The 24,643-nt window shown below is 32.1% G+C and overlaps 1 protein-coding gene and 1 long non-coding RNA gene across 2 annotated transcripts; both read right to left on the reverse strand.

Annotated features, from left to right (window-relative positions):
• Window positions 1–11,022: 11,022 nt before the first annotated feature.
• On the reverse strand, window positions 11,023–14,324 carry LOC132734330 (uncharacterized). Its single transcript, XR_009626295.1, has 3 exons — window positions 14,170–14,324; window positions 12,808–12,972; window positions 11,023–11,071 (listed from the first exon to the last, which is right to left on the reverse strand). It is a non-coding gene; the product is annotated as an uncharacterized LOC132734330 (long non-coding RNA).
• A 1,197-nt stretch (window positions 14,325–15,521) lies between these two features.
• LOC132734334 (sushi, von Willebrand factor type A, EGF and pentraxin domain-containing protein 1-like) lies at window positions 15,522–24,629 on the reverse strand. The gene is made up of 6 exons (XM_060721063.1): window positions 24,575–24,629; window positions 23,436–23,540; window positions 21,996–22,160; window positions 18,332–18,496; window positions 16,944–17,108; window positions 15,522–15,706 (listed from the first exon to the last, which is right to left on the reverse strand). The coding sequence occupies exons 1-6, from the start codon at window positions 24,627–24,629 to the stop codon at window positions 15,522–15,524; spliced, it is 840 nt and encodes a 279-aa protein (XP_060577046.1).
• Between the last annotated feature and the right edge of the window lie 14 nt (window positions 24,630–24,643).

Below are 24,643 nucleotides of genomic sequence, written 5' to 3' on the forward strand. Positions count from 1 at the left end.
TGTACGAGTATAAACAGTATATTTTTTGTTGTTATTGCGGGCTCCAAATTCTGCGGTTTTTCCAAATTTTGCCATATTTTTCTATTTTTGCGGTACATTTTTCCGCGGCATATTCCTTAGACAAAACGTAATTTAATATCTGCTGCTCATCTTTCGCCGTGAGCATGGTGGTAATACAATAATGTACAATCAATGCTTTAGGTTCAATTTTACAGCCTTCTTGACAGTTCTGTGTGCTGTAAGCGGTCACTGCAGTTTGTGGGAATATATCACATTTGCATGTACACATTCGCATTTGTTTATCGTCGTCACTGCAAAACTGTACAGTAATTACTACTCACGTGCAAACAAATGTAAAGTGCAACCATAGAATAGTATTCATCTTCTGATCAGCGTGAAATGAAGTGTGAAAGATATCTTTATTCATAAATTGACATAATTAGTAATAAGTGCATCTTTGCAAACACAGATTACATACTTAGCTGACAACAGTTTTGTAAAGCTCGATGACCGTCAACCGTTAAAATCTGTCAGTCGTTATTACATTGGAAGACACAGTCCATAATGTAAGACACATATCGTAGTAGGTTAAAGCTACAACATGGAGAAATATTCTTCGTTTTTTGTTGTTTTTTCGGTGGTGCTAAAACTAACCGCATAATACGCAAAAATAAAGCCACCACAGAAAAAATCACTTGTACGGTAGTTAAAACTTTAAAACTCCTCTTTTAGATATAAAAGGAACTCCACTATTAAGTTTATTAGACTAAAAGCATAAAATTTCAATTTTTCACATAGATCAACTCGAGCACTTAAAACAGAAATATAAATAAAATATAACTAAGAAATAATCAAGAAATACATTGAAAATGGCATGTCTGTGCTATTTTCAGTCCGATTTGGAGTAAAATCGTTTAAACGCTTTTCAGTTGTGGGTAATTTTTTACTATCATATAATCATTCCAGGAAAAAAGGAGCAAGCTAATGATCTGAAATTTTGCACATCAAATGGAGTAATAATCTCAAAAAAAATGTTTCAATTCCAGTCATTTCAAAAAACCTCAGTGGAGTCCCTTTAAGTATGAAAAATCTTCTTATAGGTGTCTACCAAGTTTGTTCAAATAAAAACCTCGGGGTCAAAAATACCATCTCCTCGGCGTCATTGATTTTCCTTAAATGTATACACTAAAACGTTAAAAATTCTATTTAAAAACAGAGCGCTGGAGCTTAACTATTAAGCATGATACATCTGCTCATGGGTTTGTTCCAATTTTGTTCAAATGAAAGCCCTGGGGTAAAACTTGGCCCCGCCATGAAGGGTCATTGATTTATTTTATATGTATATAGTAAAAACTTTAAAATATTTAAAGCGCTAGAGCTTATCTATTCAGCATAAACATCTTTTTCAACTGTGTCTTTTTCCTTAGCTATAGCAACCAGTAATGTTTTACACATGCATAACTTCAGATACAATTATGAACTTTGTAATATCAGTTTCAGATTTAGATTTTATATCTGCTTTTGTTCATAATTAACAATATTATTTGTTCCCTGTCGAGGAGACTTTTTTATTCAGGTGAGCGATTTCAGGGCAATCATGGTTCTTTATTTTTAAGTTAACAGGAATTTAAATGATTTGCTCTAAAGGGTAATTGTATCATAAAGACCTGAAAACACGTTTTGTTCACTTTAAAACAATATGAAAAACTATTTCAAATAGTTTACAACGTTTGAATATATGGCTGTTAAATAAGACAGAAATATTTAGCAAATTATTGGCTAAAATGGTCTGATTGTACATCTGCAGCACTGCTTGATAAATATGTAATAGTTTTAGTATGTTTCTATTAAAGAATACTGATCGTTATCTTATTTTCTGAAGAACTTATTCGGAACGATATCTTTGTAAAGATCTTCAATTAAGCAAACTTATTTAACTTTCAAAGTAGAAGAGGGTCGGGTAAGCGCCACGTACTGCGCGTGGGCGGCGGATTCTATATGCAGAATGACATATCGTTTTATGAATAATAGCATCATTATTTTATTATCTTGTGCAAGTAGTATAGCCGATCTAGGACCGAATATTGGAGGTCAGGTTCTCATTTCTAAACGTAAAGATGATAAAACTTATTAAGAAGTCTAAGTAAATATACTGTTTAATTACAGATGAAGAAAACTATACACGAAATATATTTAACCCATTACTTCATATGCATTTAGTGAAAAATGACTGTTTTCATTGATAAGGTTCCTATTAAAAGTTCAAATTGCTATAAGTTTATAAAAACTGCTTCAATACTAATCAAACATGGCACAAATGTTAACTAGACCATTGCCTTTGTAACAACATGCTCAGGCTTAAATTTCATGTTTCCATGGCAACGAGGGACCTCTCAAAATTGCCAAAAATCAATATTTTGCGTTTTGTTTACCATCAAAATTGTTTTCAATGTGCTGCAACTTCTCAATGGATTGATATAGAGTTTAATGCTTTTAAGCGTTGGTAACACGTTACCTTATAATCGATCTTGGGTCATTTTAAGCCTCTCACAAGTCCAAAATTTTCTTGGCGATGAAGGAAACTGCCGTCCCCTTCAACCCCCCTTCCAAAACAGAAGGAGGCACATCCCCCTTCTAGCCGCCCCTGATGTATATTTTGCTTGGGGGCCGCGCCGAAAAAAATTGTCACTTTTTATCAACATTTTTTGAACGAAAACTTGTGTTTAGGGACCAAACAGGACAATTTTCAATATTTGAGGCCATAAAGAGCGGGCGTCGCAAGTGCGTTATTTCGCGTATATATGAGGTAAAGGGTTAAATATCATATACATTTATCTTAACATAAATTGAATTTACATAAAAACAAACGATGCAAAAGTAACTATCAAATTTTCTTCATATTCCATTTTGTTCCATTTAACGTTAAAAAGCTTTTAAAATAGATACATTTTAACCTGAAAATATTGCTACTTTGACAATGTTTGATATCCAGCGATAAAATGACCCTCATCTCCTCTTATTGAGCATGTCATATGTTTTGTTACATAAATTTTCATTTGCATTCTTAGTACGAGGCAGCATTATTGGATTCTATATGCAGAATGAAACATCTTTCTATTTCAAGAATGACCCCATTAGTTTATATTTAATCTCACGGAAGTATTAAATTCTATAATTAAAATGACATCACGATTCTTTTAAAGATTATTGTTTCAATATAAAGAATTGATTCATTGTGCCCTTATTTCATATCCTTTTTAAAGAACGATATCATCACGTTATAAATAAAGAAAAAAATCCTGTAAAGACGGCATTACCGAGAAAATGAAAAGATAATTATTCGTTTTATTCGGAATCACCTTAAGCATAGGCTATAGATAGATATCATGACAACAACAGAAACTTTGATCTGCAGTTTGAACATAAGTTTAATGTTTTTTATGAATGGTTTTAAAGCAATTCAACAAAAAATATAAATTGATCTCCCAATAAATTAATTAATAATAGTTTTTTATATATATTACCGATGTCAAATAACTTTCATATCCTTGTCTCGCACGAATACCATATTAGTGAATTTCCTCATACCTACCTAAAATTCAGGTAACAGTCTTCTATTATATTGATAATACTGTATCACCATGTAACGCGTGTATAACAAACAAACAAAATCCTGAATTTGGTCTTTTTGAAATTCATCCCATTTTTTCATTCCACAGTGTGTTCTACTTTCAGTATTGAAAGAAACCATTTTTTTTAATTTGACATGAAAGATATGCATGTAATATTACTATATTATAATATTAGTTCCTTTGTTACTATTTGTATATTTGTTACAATTATAACAGACTTTGATATTTCTATCATCTATCTTCTATTACTGACTACAGTATTGACACAAACAGAACACAGTACAGTCATGTCACATAACATTTACAAGTCGTGAAAGTTTTGTTTGTATTCAATGGAATTACTTTCCTTACCAGGTAGGCATCAGTGAAAGCATTTTTTTTATTAAATATTTTCCCCTCTTTTCAATTATGGACAGTGCATAAGATAAGTATAATTATGCAAAAAAGGTTTACAAAACATTCGGAAAAAATCTACAATAGTACTTAATCTGAATATGCGTAGGAATAATTTGGTAAGGTATCTGTACTGAGCACATTTTTTTGCGCTGAGCTTCTCAATTGCTGCATTGCAGCAACATTTGTAATTGTATCGTAAAGATTTATCCATTTATTCATGGAATTTATATAAAACAAGAAATGTCGAACGACATAGATGCCCCACTTTCTAGCCCTTGACTCACATAATTGGTAATTGTGTTAGAGAAAGTTGCCATAATTGGGTACATTGAAGTATTCAATTATAGGAAAAAGAAAAATATGATGACTTTGCAATCAATAGTTTTCAAGATAATGAGACACTTAAGGCCCCTGTGACCTTTACTTTTGACCAAGTGACCACAAAATCAATAGGGATCACTTACTAGTTATGACCAATCAATATTAGAAATAAGAAGACTTTTTGATAAATAGACTTTTTAAGATAATAAGCGGAAACTATTCTGACATTTAAGTCCCCTGTGATCTAGTGACCCAAAAGCAATATGGATCATCTGTTGATTTTGACCAATTACTATGTGAAATATGAAGACTTTGTGATAATTATCTTTCAAGATAAAAAGCTGAAACCCACTACCATTCAAAGACCTCTGACCTTGACCTTTGTCCTGGTGACCTCAAAATCAATAGGAGTAATCTATTAATGACCAATGAATATGTGAAATATGAATACTTGGTGACAAATAGTAACAAAGATAATAAGCGGAAATCATATTACCATTCAAGGCCTCTGTGACCTTGACCTATGACCTAGTGATCCCAAAATCAATAGAGGTCATCTACCAAAGTTCTTACCAATCAATATGTGAAATATGAAGATTTTGCAATTTATTGTACCCAAGATAATAAGCAGAAACCCTTCTGACATTAAAGGCCCCTGTGACCTTGACCTTTGACCTAGTGACACAAAATGAATAGAGGTCATCTACTAGTTATGACCAATTACTATGTGAAACCTGTAGACTTTGAGATGAATACTTTTCATGATAAAACAGAAGAAACCATTCAGACATTTAAGGCCCCTGTGACCTTGACCTAGTGACCCCAAAATCAATAGGGGTCATTAACTAGTTGTGACCAATGACTATGTGAAATATGACGACTTTGTAAAAATACTTTTCAAGATTATCAGCCTAAACCGTTCAGACATTTAAGGCCCCTGTGACCTTGACCTTTGATCTAGTGCTCCCAAAATCAATAGGGGTCATTCACCAGTAATGTCCAATCACTATGTGAAATATGACGACTTTGTGATGAATACTTTTCAAGATAATCAGCGGAAAAGATTTCGAATTTTAAGGCCACTGTGACCTTGACCTTTGACCCCAAAATCAATAGGTGTCATCTACTAGTTATGTCCAATCACTATGTGCAACATGACAACATTGTGATGGATTCTTTTGAAGATAATCAGCGGAAACCAATTTGACTTTTAAGACTCCTGTGACATTGACCTTTGACCTAGTGATTCTTAAATCAATAGGGTTCATCTTCTGGTTATAACCAATCACTATGTGAAGTATGAAGACTTTGTGATTAATAGTTTTTAAGATAATTAGCGGAACCTCTGTGGTCTTTAGACGGACAGACCGACGGACCGTAGGACCGACGAACCGACAGACAGACAGACATTAGCAAAACAATATTCCCCCTCTTCTTCGAAGGGGGGCATAATAACGAATAAGCGTCAAAATGACTACAATAATGTATGCATCATTTTTATTGAACCCAGAAGGGTTTCTATTAAAATATAGCCAGTAACAAAATTGACAAATTTTTAACACTAGTTTGCAATATGATATCTTTAATTTATGGTTATTTTCTTGCGCTTTGCATCGGACTATATCACTAACGTGGGCAATTACTGGCAATTTAAAGATACATTAAGATAAATAACGAACCCTAGTGCGATTGGAAGGTTACACTTTTACCGAATAAAATTATTATTATTATTATTATTATTATTATTATTATTATTATTATTATTATTATTATTATTATTATTATTATTATTATATGATAATTATTAGCACGGAATCACAATTTCGATTTTGTTAACGTATTCTAAATTTGTCTTTTGAAATCGTTCAAATTACATACTTAACCGTTGCGATGAATGAAACTGTGTTTCACGGCCCGTTATATACGGTAATCATAGCAGAGTAAACAAATAGGGGTATCATTTAAAAGTAATAAAATGGTACCGTTACTAACCAGAATTAACTATCAATTGAATCGTTATACCCGCAAATGTACAAAACATATTCCAAACTTATTAATTATACTTTTAAAAAAATAAGACGTACTTTTAAATTTTGTCCTTATATTTTTATAAAAACTCAGAGTTTTTGTTAAAAGCCCGAGGTGAGTTTGTTCTCGATATTTTATATTTATCGTAATAAAGACATTTTAATAAGCTGCTGAAAAAAGAATCCTTTTTATTATACGTCAAATTACTTTGGCCGTTTTTAAATTATACGTATAAGAAATGCTTTAATAAATCAAATAAAAGCGTTTAAATAAACGTATAACTAGAAACTTGTATTTTATATCTCAAAAGTTATAAATATTACTAATTAGTCGGTTTAATATCGAAAAAATTAAGTAATATTCACTGCCCGAAACGTTCAGATTCTTATTTACGATTTTGTTAAACAGACACACATTTTTCAAAGATTTGAATTTTATTAGATATATACCCAGTATTCAAAGAAAGTTTTAAATTTCCTACAGCCGATTTGAATTAAAAGGCTGTTCTAATTTATTGTCCCTTTTCATTTATGATAAAGCCTCGCCTATTTTAAAAGTATTTTGATCATATAGAAGTTTTTCTTTTTATTATTGCAAATATCGTAAAATAAAAGTTTAATTATTTAAGCTTATAAAATGCTGCTCGATTTGAACAAATATAATTGGCCGTGGGTATAATTATATATATATCGGTAAATATTAACTGTATTAAACATTTGTTGCTTCCTTTATTTAAGGGAAGTAATACGACTATTGATGTGTTACAATTTTGTCCCTTTTACGGCATTTTTTTTTAAATACGGCGAATAATGACGTTTCTATCTCTTATGATACGGGGCTTACCATATGTCCATAGGGCGTTGTGTATTTTAGAGCTTCTCTTCTGTTTCTTTTAGGTTAACGCCGCTTCCTTGAGCTCGGCTTCTCCCTTGTGTGTTGTCCTGTTTAATGGGGTCCACCTGGGCTCCTTGTCATTGTCTCTTGTTGCTGGATCGTGTGAGGGTTTCGTTCAGTGAACGCCGCTTTTCCTTGTTTACAATATTCTAATGTTATCAGCCTCTACGAGAATTACTGCTGCAATCAATTTAATGGCTTTTATGATTGGCAATAACATACCCGTCACTCAAGTTCTAAACATGTTGATACATTTCTCTGGTTCAGGTGTATATTGTTCCCATGTTGTTGTTTATGATCGTATACTTCTAAAGGGCCCATCTTGTCTTTTAAAAGTAAAAAACTGGGGATCATTCTTATATTTTTCTCATCAGGTCTCCTAATTGAATTCCTTCATTGCTTTCATTATTAGAATTGCTGAGGTCATGATTTGTCCATATCGCCTGCAACAGGTCTTTTCTATGTTTAACGGCTTGTCTGATAGATTCTGCAATAGTCATGTTGTGTTGATGTCTAAGTTTCTTTGCTGATTGGAGAATTAGTTGCTGCATAGGCTCCCAATGTAATACATAAAAGTCAATCAGGGCTTTATTTTGTCTCAACTTTTTCCTCAAATGTGGTAACTCATCAATATCTGCTTAAGGATAAGCTCCGGCAAGAAGGTAATAGTTTTGTTTGTTTGTTTGTTTGTTTGTTTTATTTTACACCTTTTTCCCAACAGTATTTCAGTCATATAGGCGGGTAGTTTCCAACCATCATTCCTGGAGAGTTACGCCAGTACTAAAATATTGATCTATGTAACAGATTAACTTATTTTTAAATTGTTCTGTTTGAGACTGACTAAAAGGCTTCTAAACTTTTTTTTGTAAAATATACCATTACGTTTGCGTTATTCTTAGAGATCTTCTTCCATGCGCTTACCAGGAGGCTCTATAAAGATAGACTGTCTCTTAACACCACTCACTACATGCTCTTTTTAATTAACACCATCATCATAATCATCATCATCTACATCACTATCATCATCATCATTATCATCATCATGATTTAAATCATTCATAGCCGTAACAATCGTGTTACATTCACCGAGATACGCATCCTCATCTGCTTCTTTTCTCTTTTTTAGTAACCGAACATTTTAGTAACCTTCATGTACAGACTAAATCAAACCGAGTCTGCAATTCTCTTGTAATTTTGTTTTGATTGATGCTTCCGAGGGATCACTTTGTTTCCAGATTTTTATACTTTACAACAGCAGGTGTCAAGTGCTATGTGGTACCTGTAAAAAGTTGCCCCGTACTACACTTCAGTGTTGTGATATTTTTCTGGTCCTTCAGGATCATTGATGCCAGCACTCTTGAGTGTTGAGAATTGAGTACCGCTCAAGCCGGTGCTAGGGGGCGTGAGGGTTGTTGCACGTATTCATTATCCCTCATGTACAGACTCAATCAAACCGATTCTGCAATTCTCTTGTAATTTTGTTGTGATTAATGCTTCCGAGGGATCAATTTGTTTCCAGATTTTTATTCTATCTCGAATACATTTTCGCGCAAACAGGCCAGTTCCGGGGTACCCGATTTAAGCCTACCACCAAAAAGCCATGCTGTCTAGACGTTGTGTTTTGGAAAAGTTTTATAAATATGGCATGTGATGAAAGATAGATTTTTCTCGCAAATGTCGCCACTTGCTGTCTATCTATATGGTTATTGAACAATACGAGATACTGCGTATTAAATGCGATATCTTTGCAGTCCAATGAGGGACAGTAGTGAATAACCTCCCCTGAATACTCCCTATAAATGGATAGGTCCTAAGCTATTAGATTACTCGGACTTTATCGCATATTTCTTTGTAGCAGACTGAATTAATTAGGGCTAATTATGATCATTTGTAATATTCAGATTAGATGTTGCGATTAGATGTAGAATATGTTGACATAAAGTAATCATTTTTTCCTTACGGTTTACATATTTGTTAATGCATGTGTAAATAAATGATTAAGACATATCAACCTGTCTTATATAAAATTCAACGATAAAAGCAAAGGATTCCAAATATTTGGACCTACTTACATTTTGGTTAACCTCGGTTTTTATCAAGGGAAGATAATCCACTACTGTGCCCCATTCATGCGGTAATATATTTTGCGTCAAGTATAAGATAGATATGTCTCTGTGTGTCTTACCTTGATTAAGAAATCCACAATCCTTTGGTCATATTTAGCTTCCGTCATTTAATCGTCAAAGACCAATAGATTCCTTTTGTCAGGGCTGATATATTGGGAATCGTTTAAATAGTCGAGAATACAATACAATGGACAAGATTGATCCGGGGTACTCTACGCTGAAGTTTATCGTACAAAGACTGCACGCATCCTACTTTTTTCTCCTCTCTCCTCGTTACTCTTCCTCCTCCTTACTTTTCCACATTCCATTTCCTCCAATTTCTCGTTCCACTTCCTCCTTATCCCTCTCCTTCCTCCTCCTCCTCACTCTTTCTTCTCCTCCTCTTTCCTTTTACTCCCTCATCCTCCTTCTCCTCCTCGCTTTTCTTCCTCCGCCCTACTCCTTTTCCCACTCCTTCTTGATCAGTTGTGCTTTCAGAGCGATGTGTCAAGGTTCGTTAGCTATTGGAATAGTGACGTCAAACAGACAACATCGTCAATAAATATTTTAGCTTAAAATAAATCTATCTTAAATTTTGTTTAATGAAATAAAAAGTTCGTTTAAAAAAGTTATTTTTGCACCAATCGTTATTTTATCAATCAGATTAACAGATGGATAAATCTTTGCGATATTATCTGTATAGATATCTTTTCAATTTTTCGGTAATGCTGTCCCTTTTGTTTTATTTTATAACCTGATGATGTCATTCTTAAAGAATAATATGAAATAAGGGTATAATGAACCAGTTCAGTATATTAAGATAATTAATCTAAAAATAGAGTTGTGATGTCATTCTAAATATAGAAATTAGCAATTACGGGAGATTCAATATAAAATAATAATGTCATTCTGAAAAAGGAATGATTTGTCATTTTTCATATAGAATCCAATATTGCCGCCTCGTACTAAGGATGAAAATGCAAAATACATAAAGTAACGGACACTATTACATGCACAATAAGAGATGATAAGGGACATTTTATCGCTGGACGAAAAACATCGCCAACAGTATAAAAATGTTCTGTGAAATCGGTTAAAATGTATCTATTTTAAACGTTTTTAAATGTAAAATGGAATAAAATGTTTAAAATAGTTATGTTTTGCAGTTTGTATTCAATAAATTCATGTATGGATTTATCTATATAATACTAGATATATTTTGTATCTGTATTTAAACAATTTGTCTGTTTATACTGCTTTTAATTTTTATCATTTTTCCGCTTGGACAAAAGCCCTTCCCTCAATACATCCCCTAGCCCGGGTTTCTCGGTAATGATGTTATTTTTTTTATTAAAAGATACTATAATTTTATGGAATCCCCGAACGTGACGTTAAACCGACCCCCTACTATTTTTAAAATGATTAAACTGTCAAAATAAAAAAAAGCACCTTGTTTTAAAAGCTGTTTTGCAAGGTACAACGTTCTTATATCATTTTGGGGGTCAGTATGTTGTAAAAAAATGATGTTGATGGGGTATTTTACAATTAAAAAACGTAGAGGCGTCAATCGTGGAAAATGTTTAACGTATAGGATAATAAAAGAAAATAATATTACTTTGGCAGTTTCCCATGTCACAGGTGTGCGATCATACCAATAACAATTATCTTCAAATTGGGTCCATCCTACAGGACATCCTAAAACTAAACACATATAAACAAAATCAGATAGATCAAAATAAATAGAAGAGCATTGATAAGGTTAGTGAAGAAACACAACGAGAAACACAATCATTATGAGCAGATAGGCGTGAGTCTTTAAAGATATATTATCAAACAGTTAATATATCATTAACAAAGCATGTTAATTGTTTATATCGGTGCTAAATTTGTATAACATAAGATATATTAACAAATATCAGCTAAATTTCTTAAGGCTTTATAAAGGACAATAGATTGTCAATTATTTATATACATTTACCTTTAATAGTTAATTAATAAATATCTAGAATAAAATCATAAAGATAAAAGTTAACGGAAATAGGTTAAATATTCAACGTTATAGAAATGATGACCTTCGATCATGTGACCTATGCAAACACGACTTGAATGTGTCATTCAACAAGTGCAATATAAGCAAAATATTTGAAATCTGCACACTTTACGAATATGTGAAATTTGACAAAAATATTTGAAAGTTGCATAATAAACCATTCTTTTGTTATTGAGGGGACGAGACGTTTGATTAATTAATAAGTATTTTAAGTAATTTTGTGTAAACGAATATCTTGGTACGGATCATTGTGACATTCAACTTCAAATGTTCATTCAAAATCATTAATTTGTATCTGTAGCGTCATTCTATCATGAAGTTGTAAATCCCTGCTCAAGATTTTAATTCTCAAACGTTGTCCTAAAGGTACATTTCTAAATAGCTAAATATAAAACTTCATTAAAATGGGAAAGACAAAGGCCTGGTCAGCGAAGCGGGCCATAGCTTTGACTTTCCCGGCTATAGACTACACGTGTATATCTTAAAGGAAAAAATAACAAAGAACAGTTCAAAAACATACAGATTTTAAAATCTATCAGTGAAATTGTCATTGTTATTTCTAGTTGGGGCCGCCATTTTCAACGTAACTCTATGATAATAGGCGGGATATTCCGAAAACGAAACAATCGGAACTTTTCGGTTTAAAAATAATCGTCGGGGTCTTCCGAGTGAAAGCGGAAGTAGTGCATGAATAACCAAAATGCACCTTTAAAGGGACTCCACTGGGGTTTTTTGACATGATGGGACTGAAAATATTTTTTCCAGATAATTGTACCATTTGATGTAGGTTTAGACCACTAATCTCTGTGCAAAATTTCAAATCATTCGCGCACACCGTTTTCCCGAATAATTATTCAAATTGTAAAAAACTGACCCAAACTGAAAAGCGTGTAAACGCTTTTCACTCAAATTAGCCTAAGAAAAGCATAAAACTACGATTTTCAATTTATTTCAAAGTATATTTCTAACTATCTTTGCATATATTACTGTTTAAAGTGCTCAAGCTCATTTATGTAAGAAATTCAAATTTTATGTTTTTAGAAACCTCAGTGGAGTCCCTTTAAAACGGAAAATGGAAACAATGAACGAATATATAAACCGCTTTGCCTGTTTATAGGCTTTGACGAATTCCATATTTACGTATAATTAATGAATGACATAATATAAAGGTGGCAATCAAAATAATGTGTACAATACCTTTAAGGTAGTACGGTATAGTTCTTGATAAATCTTTTAAAATATTCAATAAAATGATACAGATAATGCATTAATACTCATTAACGTCAGGGCTTACAATAAAGTTAAAAGTATAAATAACAAATGTATTGACAAAAGTTTTAATATTTAACAAGGATTGAAATTGAAACAAATTAAAATTGACCTTTTAAAGAACAGTTTGGTGGTGTTTCCCAACTGCCAGTGTCAAGGCAGCTTATTGTCCCGTTTCCATCATATCCTCCATCACAGACAAGAGAAGCAGTTGATCCAAACGTTGTTGCTTTATACTGCAAATAACCATTGGTCACATTCAAAGGAGGTCCACAGTCTGAATAATGGTAAATTCATTTGTTACATTTAAATTCATATCATGATATTAAACATTATTGGAAAAAAAATGTTTTATGAACATCTCAATTGTAACGATTTACTAGAATACCTAAAATTAAATAATTCCTACGTATATTTTACTGACAGCAAGTAGGGACATCGTGCAATCATCGACCAATTAAAAAAAAATATCCTTAATATTTTGTTTCTGGAACATTTTATCCTGTTTACTTGCAATATTCATTTGAAAACGGCATAATTTTATCGTTTTGTTTAAAAAGACCATAGGATATAGCTTTATACTCTTGAATTTGTATTTCATATATACAGGTCAAAATGTATAGAAAAGAGCTCTCTGAAGGTTTTAAAAGGACGAATTATGTAGACATTTCAATAAACTTTTAACGGCCCATGTTTTTGTTTCCCAAATGCAAATATTAACAAAGCATATTCCTTAAGTTATTTTTATTTGCATGAAGCCATATTAAAGACATCAAACACATACTAGACCAAGAAATCAAAGACAAGTAACTGTTCTCTTTTTTACCAAAAGACACTTAAAACCAAATTGTTAGCACAGACGTACTGACATACGACGACGAACTTTATTTAATCTCAACAAATCACATGAAGAACATTGTAATTAGTTGAACTTCAAATATGAGCAGAATGTGCTCTAGTCAGCTTAAATACCACGACCTTTTTTTTATTTGAGTCTGAAACTGAGGGGTCCATTGCTTTTTATATAACATATTTGTAAGGAATAGGGAGGAACCTATATCTTGTATCAGATCACTGGGACCTCCTTAAATCTTAAAATTCATGCACAGGATTCAATATTTGATCGGTAAAGTTATGCTACCACGAAGTTGTATTTTCCTGTTACAAATTTTAATTCATTAATGTTGTCCTTGCGATACAATAGCTAAATACAATATTTCATTAATTACATCAGACAATTAAGAACAGAAAACAATATAAAGGTGAAAAACAAAAACAAAAATGTGCACAATACCTATAATTCAATACGGTGTCAGCTCTTTATTTATATCACCTGTACAGTAATACATATAATACATTTATAAATTATTAACGCACAGGCTTACATTGTAGTTAAATATATGCACAATGAATGAATTGACAAAAAGTCTTAATATTTTAAAAAATAATAAAATTGAACCAAATAATAATTGACCTTTAATAGAACATTTTGGTGGGCTTTCCCAACTGCCAGTGTCAAGGCAGCTTATTGTACCGTTTCCATCATACCCTCTATCACATACAAGAGAAGCGGTTGATCCAAACGTCGTTGCAATATAGAGCAAATTACCATTGGCCACATTTAATGGAGATCCACAGTCTGAATATTGGAAACATTCATTAGTAACATTTAAAATTTTATAATGACGTGAAACTTTAGCGGAAAAATAGTTAATGTTAATCTTCATTTTAACGATTACCTTGAATACCAAGATTGAATTAATTCCTCCATTATTTTATTGACAGACAGTGGGGACTGCGTGCAATCATCGTCCAATTTACAAAGAATAGCTTCTAAATATTTTGTTTCCTAAACAAAACGTCCTGTTTCCGTACAATATTTATATAAAACAACATAATTTTATCGTTTTGTTTAAAAAACCATAGGATAAATCTTGATACTCTTGAATTTGTTTAACATATATACAGGTCAAAATGTATAGAAACGAGCTCTCTTAAGTTTTAAAAAGGACGAACTATGTACATATTTCAATATACTTTAACGGCCTATGTTCTAGTTTCTCAAATGCCAATATCAACAAAGCATATTCCTTAAGTTATTTTCAATTCCATGAGGGCATATTAAAGACATCAAACATTTACCAAACGAAGAAATCAACGACGATAAACTGTTCTCTCTTTTACCAAAAGACACTTAAAACCAAATTGGTGGAACAGAAGTACTGACATTCGACGACGAACGGTTATTAATCACAACAAATCACATGAAAAACGTTGTAATTTGTTGAACTACAAATGTAAGCAAAATGTGCTGTGGTCAGCTAAAAAAACGACCATCTTTTTATATATGAGTTTGAAACTGAGAAGTCAATTGCTAATTATATAACATATTGTAAGAAATTTGGAGAAACATATATCTTGTATCAGATAACTGTTACCTAAAATCTTAAAATTTATGAACAAGATTCAATATTTTGTCGGTAGAGTTATGCTACCATGAAGTTTTTTTCTTCCTGTTACAAATTTTAATTCTTCATAGTTGTCCTTGCAGTACATTTTTGAATAGCTAAATGTAAATATTTTATTAATAATATCGGACAATTAAGGAAAGAAAACAATATAAAGGTGGAAAACAAAAATAAGAATGTGTATACTACACCTATAAGGTAATATGGTGTCAGCTCTTTATTTATATCACCTGGACAGTAATACATCTAATACATTTAAAATTCCTTAACGTTTGAGCTTACATTGTAGTTTAAATAATATAACATTATGGATGTATTGACAAAATGTTCTAAGAATTTAACAAAGATTGAAATTGATTCAAATAATGAATAATTGACCTTTAATAGAACATTTTGGTGGGCTTTCCCAAATGCCAGTGTCAAGGCAGCTTATTGTACCGTTTCCATCATATCCTGTTTCACAGGCAAGAGAAGCGGTTGATCCAAACGTCGTTGCGTTATACTGCAATTTACCATTGGTCACATTCAATGGAGATCCACACTCTGAATAGTAGTAAAATTCATTAGTTACATTTAAAATTTATATCATGACGTGAAACTTTAGCGGACAAAATGGTATACATTCATTTTCATTGTAACGATAAACAAGAATACCTACAATGAAATAATGCCTTCCGTATATTTTTCTGACAGCTAGTGGGACTGCTTTGCAATCATCGTCCAATTTACAAAGAATAGCTTCCTAAATATTTTGTTTCCTGATTCATTTTATCCTGTTCCGTACAATTTATATGAAACGGCATAATGTTATCGTTTTGGTGTGAAAGACCATTAGGAATATAGCTTTTAAACTCTTGAATTTTTGTAGGCATATATAAACAGGTCACAATGTAATAGAAAGGAGCTCTCTGAAGTTTAAAAAAGGGACGAATTGAATGTACACATTTCGTTATACTTTAACGGCCCATGTTTTATTTTATAAAATGCCATATCAACAAAGCATATCCCTTAAGTTATTTTCAGTTCCCAAAAAAAGGGATATTTTAAAGACATAAAAATTACCAAAAGAAGAAAAAACGGAATAAAAATGGGTTTTCTTCTTTTACCAAAAACCTTAAAAAAAAACCCAAATTTTTTGAATAGACCTACTGGGGAAATTTGACGAGAAGGTTTTTTAATCACCCAAAATTTACATAAAAAAAGTTGTTTAAATTTTTTGAACTACAAATGTAAGGGGAATGTGCGGGGGTCAGCTAAAAAACGACCATCTTTTTATATATGACTTTGAAACTGAGAAGTCAATTGCTTATTATATAACATATTTGTAAGAAATTTGGAGAAACATATATCTTGTATCAGATCACTGTTACCTAACATCTTAAAATTTATGAACAAGATTCAATATTTTGTCGGTAGAGTTATGCTACCATGAAGTTTTTTTCTTCCTGTTACAAATTTTAATTCTTTATAGTTGTCCTTGCAGTACCTTTTTGAATAGCTAAATGTAAATATTTTATTAATAATATCAGACGATTAAGGAAAGAAAACAATATAAAGGTGGAAAACAAAAACAAAAATAAGAATTTGTATACAATACCTATAAGGTAATACGGTGTCAGCTTTTTATTTATATCACCTGGACAGTAATACATCTAATACATTTAAAATTCCTTAACGTCTGGGCTTACATTGTAATTTAAATATACATTATGGATGTATTGACAAAATGTTCTTAGAATTTAACAAAGATTGAAATTGATTCAAATAATGAATAATTAACCTTTAATAGAACATTTTGGTGGGCTTTCCCAACTGCCAGTGTCAAGGCAGCTTATTGTACCGTTTCCATCATATCCTGTTTCACAGGCAAGAGAAGCGGTTGATCCAAACGTCGTTGCGTTATACTGCAATTTACCATTGGTCACATTCAATGGAGATCCACAGTCTGAATAGTAGTAAAATTCATTAGTTACATTTAAAATTTATACCATGACGTGAAACTTTAGCGGACAAAATGGTATACATTCATTTTCATTGTAACGATAAACAAGAATACCTACAATGAAATAATGCCTTCCGTATATTTTTCTGACAGCAAGTGGGGTCTGCGTGCAATCATCGTCCAATTTACAAAGAATAGCTTCTAAATATTTTGTTTCCTGATCATTTTATCCTGTTTCCGTACAATATTTATATGAAAACGGCATAATGTTATCGTTTTGTGTGAAAGACCATAGGATATAGCTTTATACTCTTGAATTTTTGTAGCATATATAAACAGGTCACAATGTATAGAAAGGAGCTCTCTGAAGGTTTAAAAAGGACGAATTATGTACACATTTCATTATACTTTAACGGCCCATGTTCTAGTTTATAAAATGCCAATATCAACAAAGCATATTCCTTAAGTTATTTTCAGTTCCATTAGGGCATATTAAAGACATCAAACATTTACCAAACGAAGAAATCAACGACGATAAACTGTTCTCTCTTTTACCAAAAGACTCTTAAAACCAAATTGTTAGAATAGACGTACTGACATTCGAAGACGAACGGTTTATAATCACAACAAATCACAGGAAGAACGTTGTTCTTTGTTGACCTACAAATGTGAGCAGAATGTGCTCTGGTCAGCTAAAATACAACGACCATATGTTTTTATATTTGAGTGTGTGAAACTGAGTTGTTGATTGCTTATTATATAACATATTTGTAAGGAATTTGGATTTACATATATCTTGTATCAGATCACTGTGACCTTAGATCTTAAAATTAATGAACAGGATACAATATCTAATCGGTAGAATTATGCTACCATTAAGTTTTTTTCTTCCTGTTACAAATTTTTATTCTTTATAGTTGTCCTTGGAGTACATTTTTGAATAGCTAAATGTAAATATTTTATTAATAATATCAGACGATTAAGGAAAGAAAACAATATAAAGGTGGAAAACAAAAACAAAAATAAGAATTTGTATACAATACCTATAAGGTAATACGGTGTCACCTCTTTATTTATATCACCTGGACAGTAATACATCTAATACATTTAAAATTCCTTAACGTCTGGGCTTACATTGTAGTTTAAATATACATTATGGATGTATTGACAAAATGTTCTTAGAATTTAACAAAGATTGAAATTGATTCAAATAATGAATAATTGACCTTTAATAGAACATTTTGGTGGGCTTTCCCAACTGCCAGTGTCAAGGCAGCTTATTGTACCGTTTCCATCATATCCTGTTTCACAGGCAAGAGAAGCTGTTGATCCAAACGTCGTTGCGTTATACTGCAATTTACCATTGGTCACATTCAATGGAGATCCACAGTCTGAATAGTAGTAAAATTCATTAGTTACATTTAAAATTTATATCATGACGTGAAACTTTAGCGGAAAAAACTGGTATACATTCATCTTCATTGTAACGAAGAATCCCAGGCCGCCCCATTGTATCTGCCAACGGTCACCCAACAGAACGTATCTCAGAATTTGTTGACCACCATCTTCGGCCATTTGTATGCGCTTTGCCCTCTCATTTGCAGGACACCACTGATTATCTAAGAAAATTAGAATCTCAGAAAGATTTACCTGACCAAACCCTTTTGGTGTCTATGGATGTTACTGCATTATACACTAACATCCCCCACGAAGATGGCATTGCAGCGTGCAAAGAAGCATGGGATTCTCGTATAATAAAGAATCCTCCCACAGAAACACTTATCGAACTTCTCGTACTTATTCTGAAATGCAACAACTTTGTTTTCTGTGACAAACATTTCCTACAGGTACAGGGCACGGCTATGGGGACTAAAATGGCGCCATCTTACGCCAACGTGTTTATGGGCAAATTAGAAGGACAACTGCTAGCTGCAGTACCTCTTAAACCATTCAGTTGGTTACGCTATATAGATGACATTGACATGCAATGGTGTCACGGGGAAGAAGCTTTGCAAGATTTTCTTTACAGAGCTAATACTTTTCACAAATCTATAAAGTTCACCACTGAGGTATCAAACGAACAACATGTTTTTCTCGACACAGCATCTCATATTAAAGACAATCATATAATTACTGATTTGTATTCAAAACCCACCGATAAACATCAATAAATACCTTCTTCCAAGCAGCTGCCACCCTCGACACTGTTGTAAGAACATACCATACAGTTTGGCTTTGAGAATCAAACGAATCTGTTCAAGTCCCAGCACGTTCTATATCAGAGCAAAAGAACTGTCTGAACATCTTAGGAAGCGAGGATACAAGGAAGAAGACATTGCAAACGCGATCTTAAATGCAGACAGCAAGCACAGGAAAGACTTACTAGAGTACAAACATCAATCTAGTGGTTCTACACAAAATAAAATTCCATTTGTGCTCACATATCACCCAGACTTACCTAACACTAGAGCCATCATTGACAAACATTGGCCAATTATTGAGTCTTCACAGAAACTTAACAAGATGTTCCCAACTAAACCAACCATTGCATATAGGAGACCTAAAAGCCTCAGGGACATACTTGTTCGAGCCCAACTGAGACCAATAATGACAGATAAAGAAGGTCAGTCTGGACCATGTGGCACACCAAGATGCCAAACCTGTGCTGTCATGCTCCTTACAAAAACATTCTCCTCAAAAATAGGGGCCAAAACATCTCTCAAAGACATAATGAATTGTAAAACGGCAAACGTTATTTATCTTATTTCTTGCAAAGTGTGTAACAAACAATATGTCGGTGAAACTAAACTTCCATTAAATAAACGAATGAACTTACACCGCTCTGACTGGAAAACACGAAAATTTAACAGATCCCCAGTTGCTGAACATTTTCACCTTGAGGGACACAGTTTTAAAGACGTGTCCCTCTGTTGTATTGAACATAACACAAAGTGGTCAGATATAACACGGAAATCACGCGAGACATACTGGATTCGCCGACTGAATACGCTAGAGCCATCAGGAATCAATAAAGGAGACTAATTTACACACTTATTCTAGCCCATTCTTGACAAACTTTAAAACCTAACTTTAGTCATCAGGCGGTGTCGGGGAGGGCTATTTTTCCCTTGCCTGAGAGCTTCGTTTTTACTTTCACCTTATCGTAAATTTCCACTTCATATAACATCATACTGTTTGTAACTTGCATTTTCTTACATCATACTTAAAGTAATAAAAACACAAAACGCCCTTATATGTGAAGTTTTATTTTTTTCTTTTAAACACAGTTCTATAGATATATTTAACCGAGTTTTTGCCATATTGACCGCAGGCTATATTCTCTTTTGTAAAGTACTACACAATGACCATTCAATAACGGTCTATTCATAATCGATGTTATTTTATCACCTTTCTAGCGACTGTGTTTCAGTTCAATTTTTGATACTATACAGTACACACGTATTGAGATTTTGTGCTCGATTGTGTGCACATTATACATGTAATACACCCCTGATGAAGGCATAATACGCCGAAAGTACTTGGGTACTTATACTTTAGCACTGTATGAACGTTTATTTTCTCCAAATTTTTTTTTCCACGTTCTTGTATCCTTCTTTGGATCCAGTGTTTTTGAAAGGTATTTTGTAGATTCAAATATTTTTCACAAACCTATATATATATATATATATATATATATATATATATATATATATATATATATATATATATATATATATATATATAGGTCAAAATGTATAGAAAAGAGCTCTCTGAATGTTTTAAAGGACAAATTATGTACATATTCCTTAAGTTATTTTCAATCCCGTGAAGCCATATTAAAGATATCAAACATTTACCAAACGAACAAATCAACGACAATTAAATGTTCTCTATTTTACCAAAAGACACTAACAACCAAATTGTTAGCATATACGTACTGACATACGACGACGAACGGTCATTAATCAAAAGAAATCACATGAAGAACGGTGTAATGTGTTGAAATACGAATGTGAGAAAAATGTGCTCTGGTCAGCTAAAATACAACGACCATTTTTTATATTTGATTTTGAAACTGAGAAGTAAATTGCTTATTATATTACATATTTATAAGGAATTGGGAGGAACATATATCTCGTATCAGATCAATGTCACCTAAATTCTAAAAATTCATGAACAAGATTCAACATTTTATCGGTAAAGTTATCCTACAATGTAGTTCCTTTTTTCGTGTTACAAATTTTAATTCATTAACGTTGTCCTTGCGATACATTTTTGAATAGCTAAATATAATATTTCATTAATAACATCAGACAATTAAGAACAGAAAACAATATAAAGGTGAAAAACAAAAACGAGAAATGCTGGTCAGCTACAATACAACAACCATCTTTTAATAAAAGAGTTTGAAACTGAGAGGTAATTTGCTTATTATATAACATATTTGTAAGGAATAGGGAGGAACATATATCTTGTATCAGATCATTGTTACCTAAAATCTTAAAATTCATGAACGAGATTCAATATTTTATCGGAAGAGTTATGCTACAATTAAGTTCTTTTTTGCTGTTACAAATTTAAGGTATTTATAGTTGTCCTTACTGTACATTTTTGAATAGCTAAATATAATATTTCAATAATTACATCAGACAATTAAGGTAAAAAAACAATATATAGATGAAAAAGCAAAAACAAAAGTGGAAAATGTATACAATAATCATCAGGTAATACGGTGTCAGCTCTTTATTTATATCATCTGTACAGTAATACATATAATACATTTATAAATCATTAACGTCTGGGCTTACATTGTAATTAAAAATATACATAAGTATTGACAAATAATCTTAGTATTTAAAAAGATTGAAATTGATTCAAATAATAGTTGACCTTTAATGGAACATTTTGGTGGGGTTTCCCAACTGCCAGTGTCAAGGCAGCTTATTGTACCGTTTCCATCATATCCTCTATCACATACAAGAGAAGCGGTTGATCCAAACGTCGTTGCAATATAGAGCAAATTACCATTGGTCACATTTAATGGAGGTCCACAGTCTGAATATTGGAAACATTCATTAGTTACATTAAAAAAATTTTATCATGACGTGAAACATAAGCGAAAAAATAGTTAATGTTAATCTTCATTTTAACGATTACCTTGAATACCAAGAATGAAATAATTCCTCCGTATATTTTATTGACAACCAGTTGGGACTGCGTGCAATCATCGCCCAATTTACAAAGAATAGCTTCTAAATATTTTGATTCCTAAACAAATCGTCCTGTTTCCGTACAATATTTATATAAAACGACATAATTTTATCGTTTTGTTTAAAAAACCATAGGATAAATCTTGATACTCTTGAATTTGTTTAACATATATACAGGTCAAAATGTATAGAAACGAGCAATCTAAAGTTTTAAAAAGGACGAACTATGTACATATTTCAATATACTTTAACGGCCCATGTTCTAGGTTCTCAAATGCCAATATCAACAAAGCATATTCCTTAAGTTATTTTCAATTCCATGAGGGCATGTTAAAGACATCAAACATTTACCAAACGAAGAAATCAACGACGATAAACTGTTCTCTCTTTTACCAAAAGACACTTAAAACCAAATTGGTGGAACAGAAGTACTGACATTCGACGACGAACGGTTATTAATCACAACAAATCACATGAAAAACGTTGTAATTTGTAGAACTACAAATGTAAGCAAAATGTGCTGTGGTCAGCTAAAAAAAACGACCATCTTTTTTATATATGAGTTTGAAACTGAGAAGTCAATTGCTAATTATATAACATATTTGTAAGAAATTTGGAGAAACATATATCTTGTATCAGATCACTGTTACCTAAAATCTTAAAAATTTATGAACAAGATTCAATATTTTGTCGGTAGAGTTATGCTACCATGAAGTTTTTTTCTTCCTGTTACAAATTTTAATTCTTCATAGTTGTCCTTGCAGTACATTTTTGAATAGCTAAATGTAAATATTTTATTAATAATATCGGACAATTAAGGAAAGAAAACAATATAAAGGTGGAAAACAAAAAATAAGAATTTATATACTATACCTATCAGGTAATACGGTGTCAGCTCTTTATTTATATCTCCTGGACAGTAATACATCTAATACATTTAAAATTCCTTAACGTTTGAGCTTACATTGTAGTTTAAATAATATTACATTCTGGATGTATTGACAAAATGTTCTTAGAATTTAACAAAGATTGAAATTGATTCAAATAATGAATAATTGACCTTTCATAGAACATTTTGGTGGGCTTTCCCAAATGCCAGTGTCAAGGCAGCTTATTGTACCGTTTCCATCATATCCTGTTTCACAGGCAAGAGAAGCGGTTGATCCAAACGTCGTTGCGTTATACTGCAATTTACCATTGGTCACATTCAATGGAGATCCACACTCTGAATAGTAGTAAAATTCATTAGTTACATTTAAAATTTATATCATGACGTGAAACTTTAGCGGACAAAATGGTATACATTCATTTTCATTGTAACGATAAACAAGAATACCTACAATGAAATAATGCCTTCCGTATATTTTTCTGACAGCTAGTGGGGACTGCGTGCAATCATCGTCCAATTTACAAAGAATAGCTTCTAAATATTTTGTTTCCTGATCATTTTATCCTGTTTCCGTACAATATTTATATGAAAACGGCATAATTTTATCGTTTTGTGTGAAAGACCATAGGATATAGCTTTATACTCTTGAATTTTTGTAGCATATATAAACAGGTCACAATGTATAGAAAGGAGCTCTCTGAAGGTTTAAAAAGGACGAATTATGTACACATTTCATTATACTTTAACGGCCCATGTTCTAGTTTATAAAATGCCAATATCAACAAAGCATATTCCTTAAGTTATTTTCAATTCCATGAGGGCATATTAAAGACATCAAACATTTACCAAACGAAGAAATCAACGACGATACACTGTTCTCTCTTTTACCAAAAGACTCTTAAAGCCAAATTGTTAGAACAGACGTACTGACATTCGACGACGAACGGTTATTAATCATAACAAATCACATGAAAAACGTTGTAATTTGTTGAACTTCAAATGTAAGCAGAATGTGCTGTGATCAGCTAAAAAAACGACCATCATTTTCTATATGAGTTTGAAACTGAGAAGTCAATTGCTAATTATATAACATATTTGTAAGAAATTTGGAGAAACATATATCTTGTATCAAATCACTGTTAACTAAAATCTTAAAATTTATGAACAAGATTCAATATTTTGTCGGAAGAGTTATGCTACCATGAAGTTTTTTTCTTCCTGTTACAAATTTTAATTCTTTATAGTTGTCCTTGCAGTACATTTTTGAATAGCTAAATGTAAATATTTTATTAATAATATCAGACGATTAAGGAAAGAAAACAATATAAAGGTGGAAAACAATTACAAAAATAAGAATTTGTATACAATACCTATAAGGTAATACGGTGTCAGCTCTTTATTTATATCACCTGGACAGTAATACATCTCATACATTTAAA

The sequence above is a fragment of the Ruditapes philippinarum genome, unplaced genomic scaffold (assembly GCF_026571515.1).
Source record: "Ruditapes philippinarum isolate M1 unplaced genomic scaffold, ASM2657151v2 ctg2046_1_1_1_1, whole genome shotgun sequence".
NCBI lineage: Eukaryota > Metazoa > Mollusca > Bivalvia > Venerida > Veneridae > Ruditapes > Ruditapes philippinarum.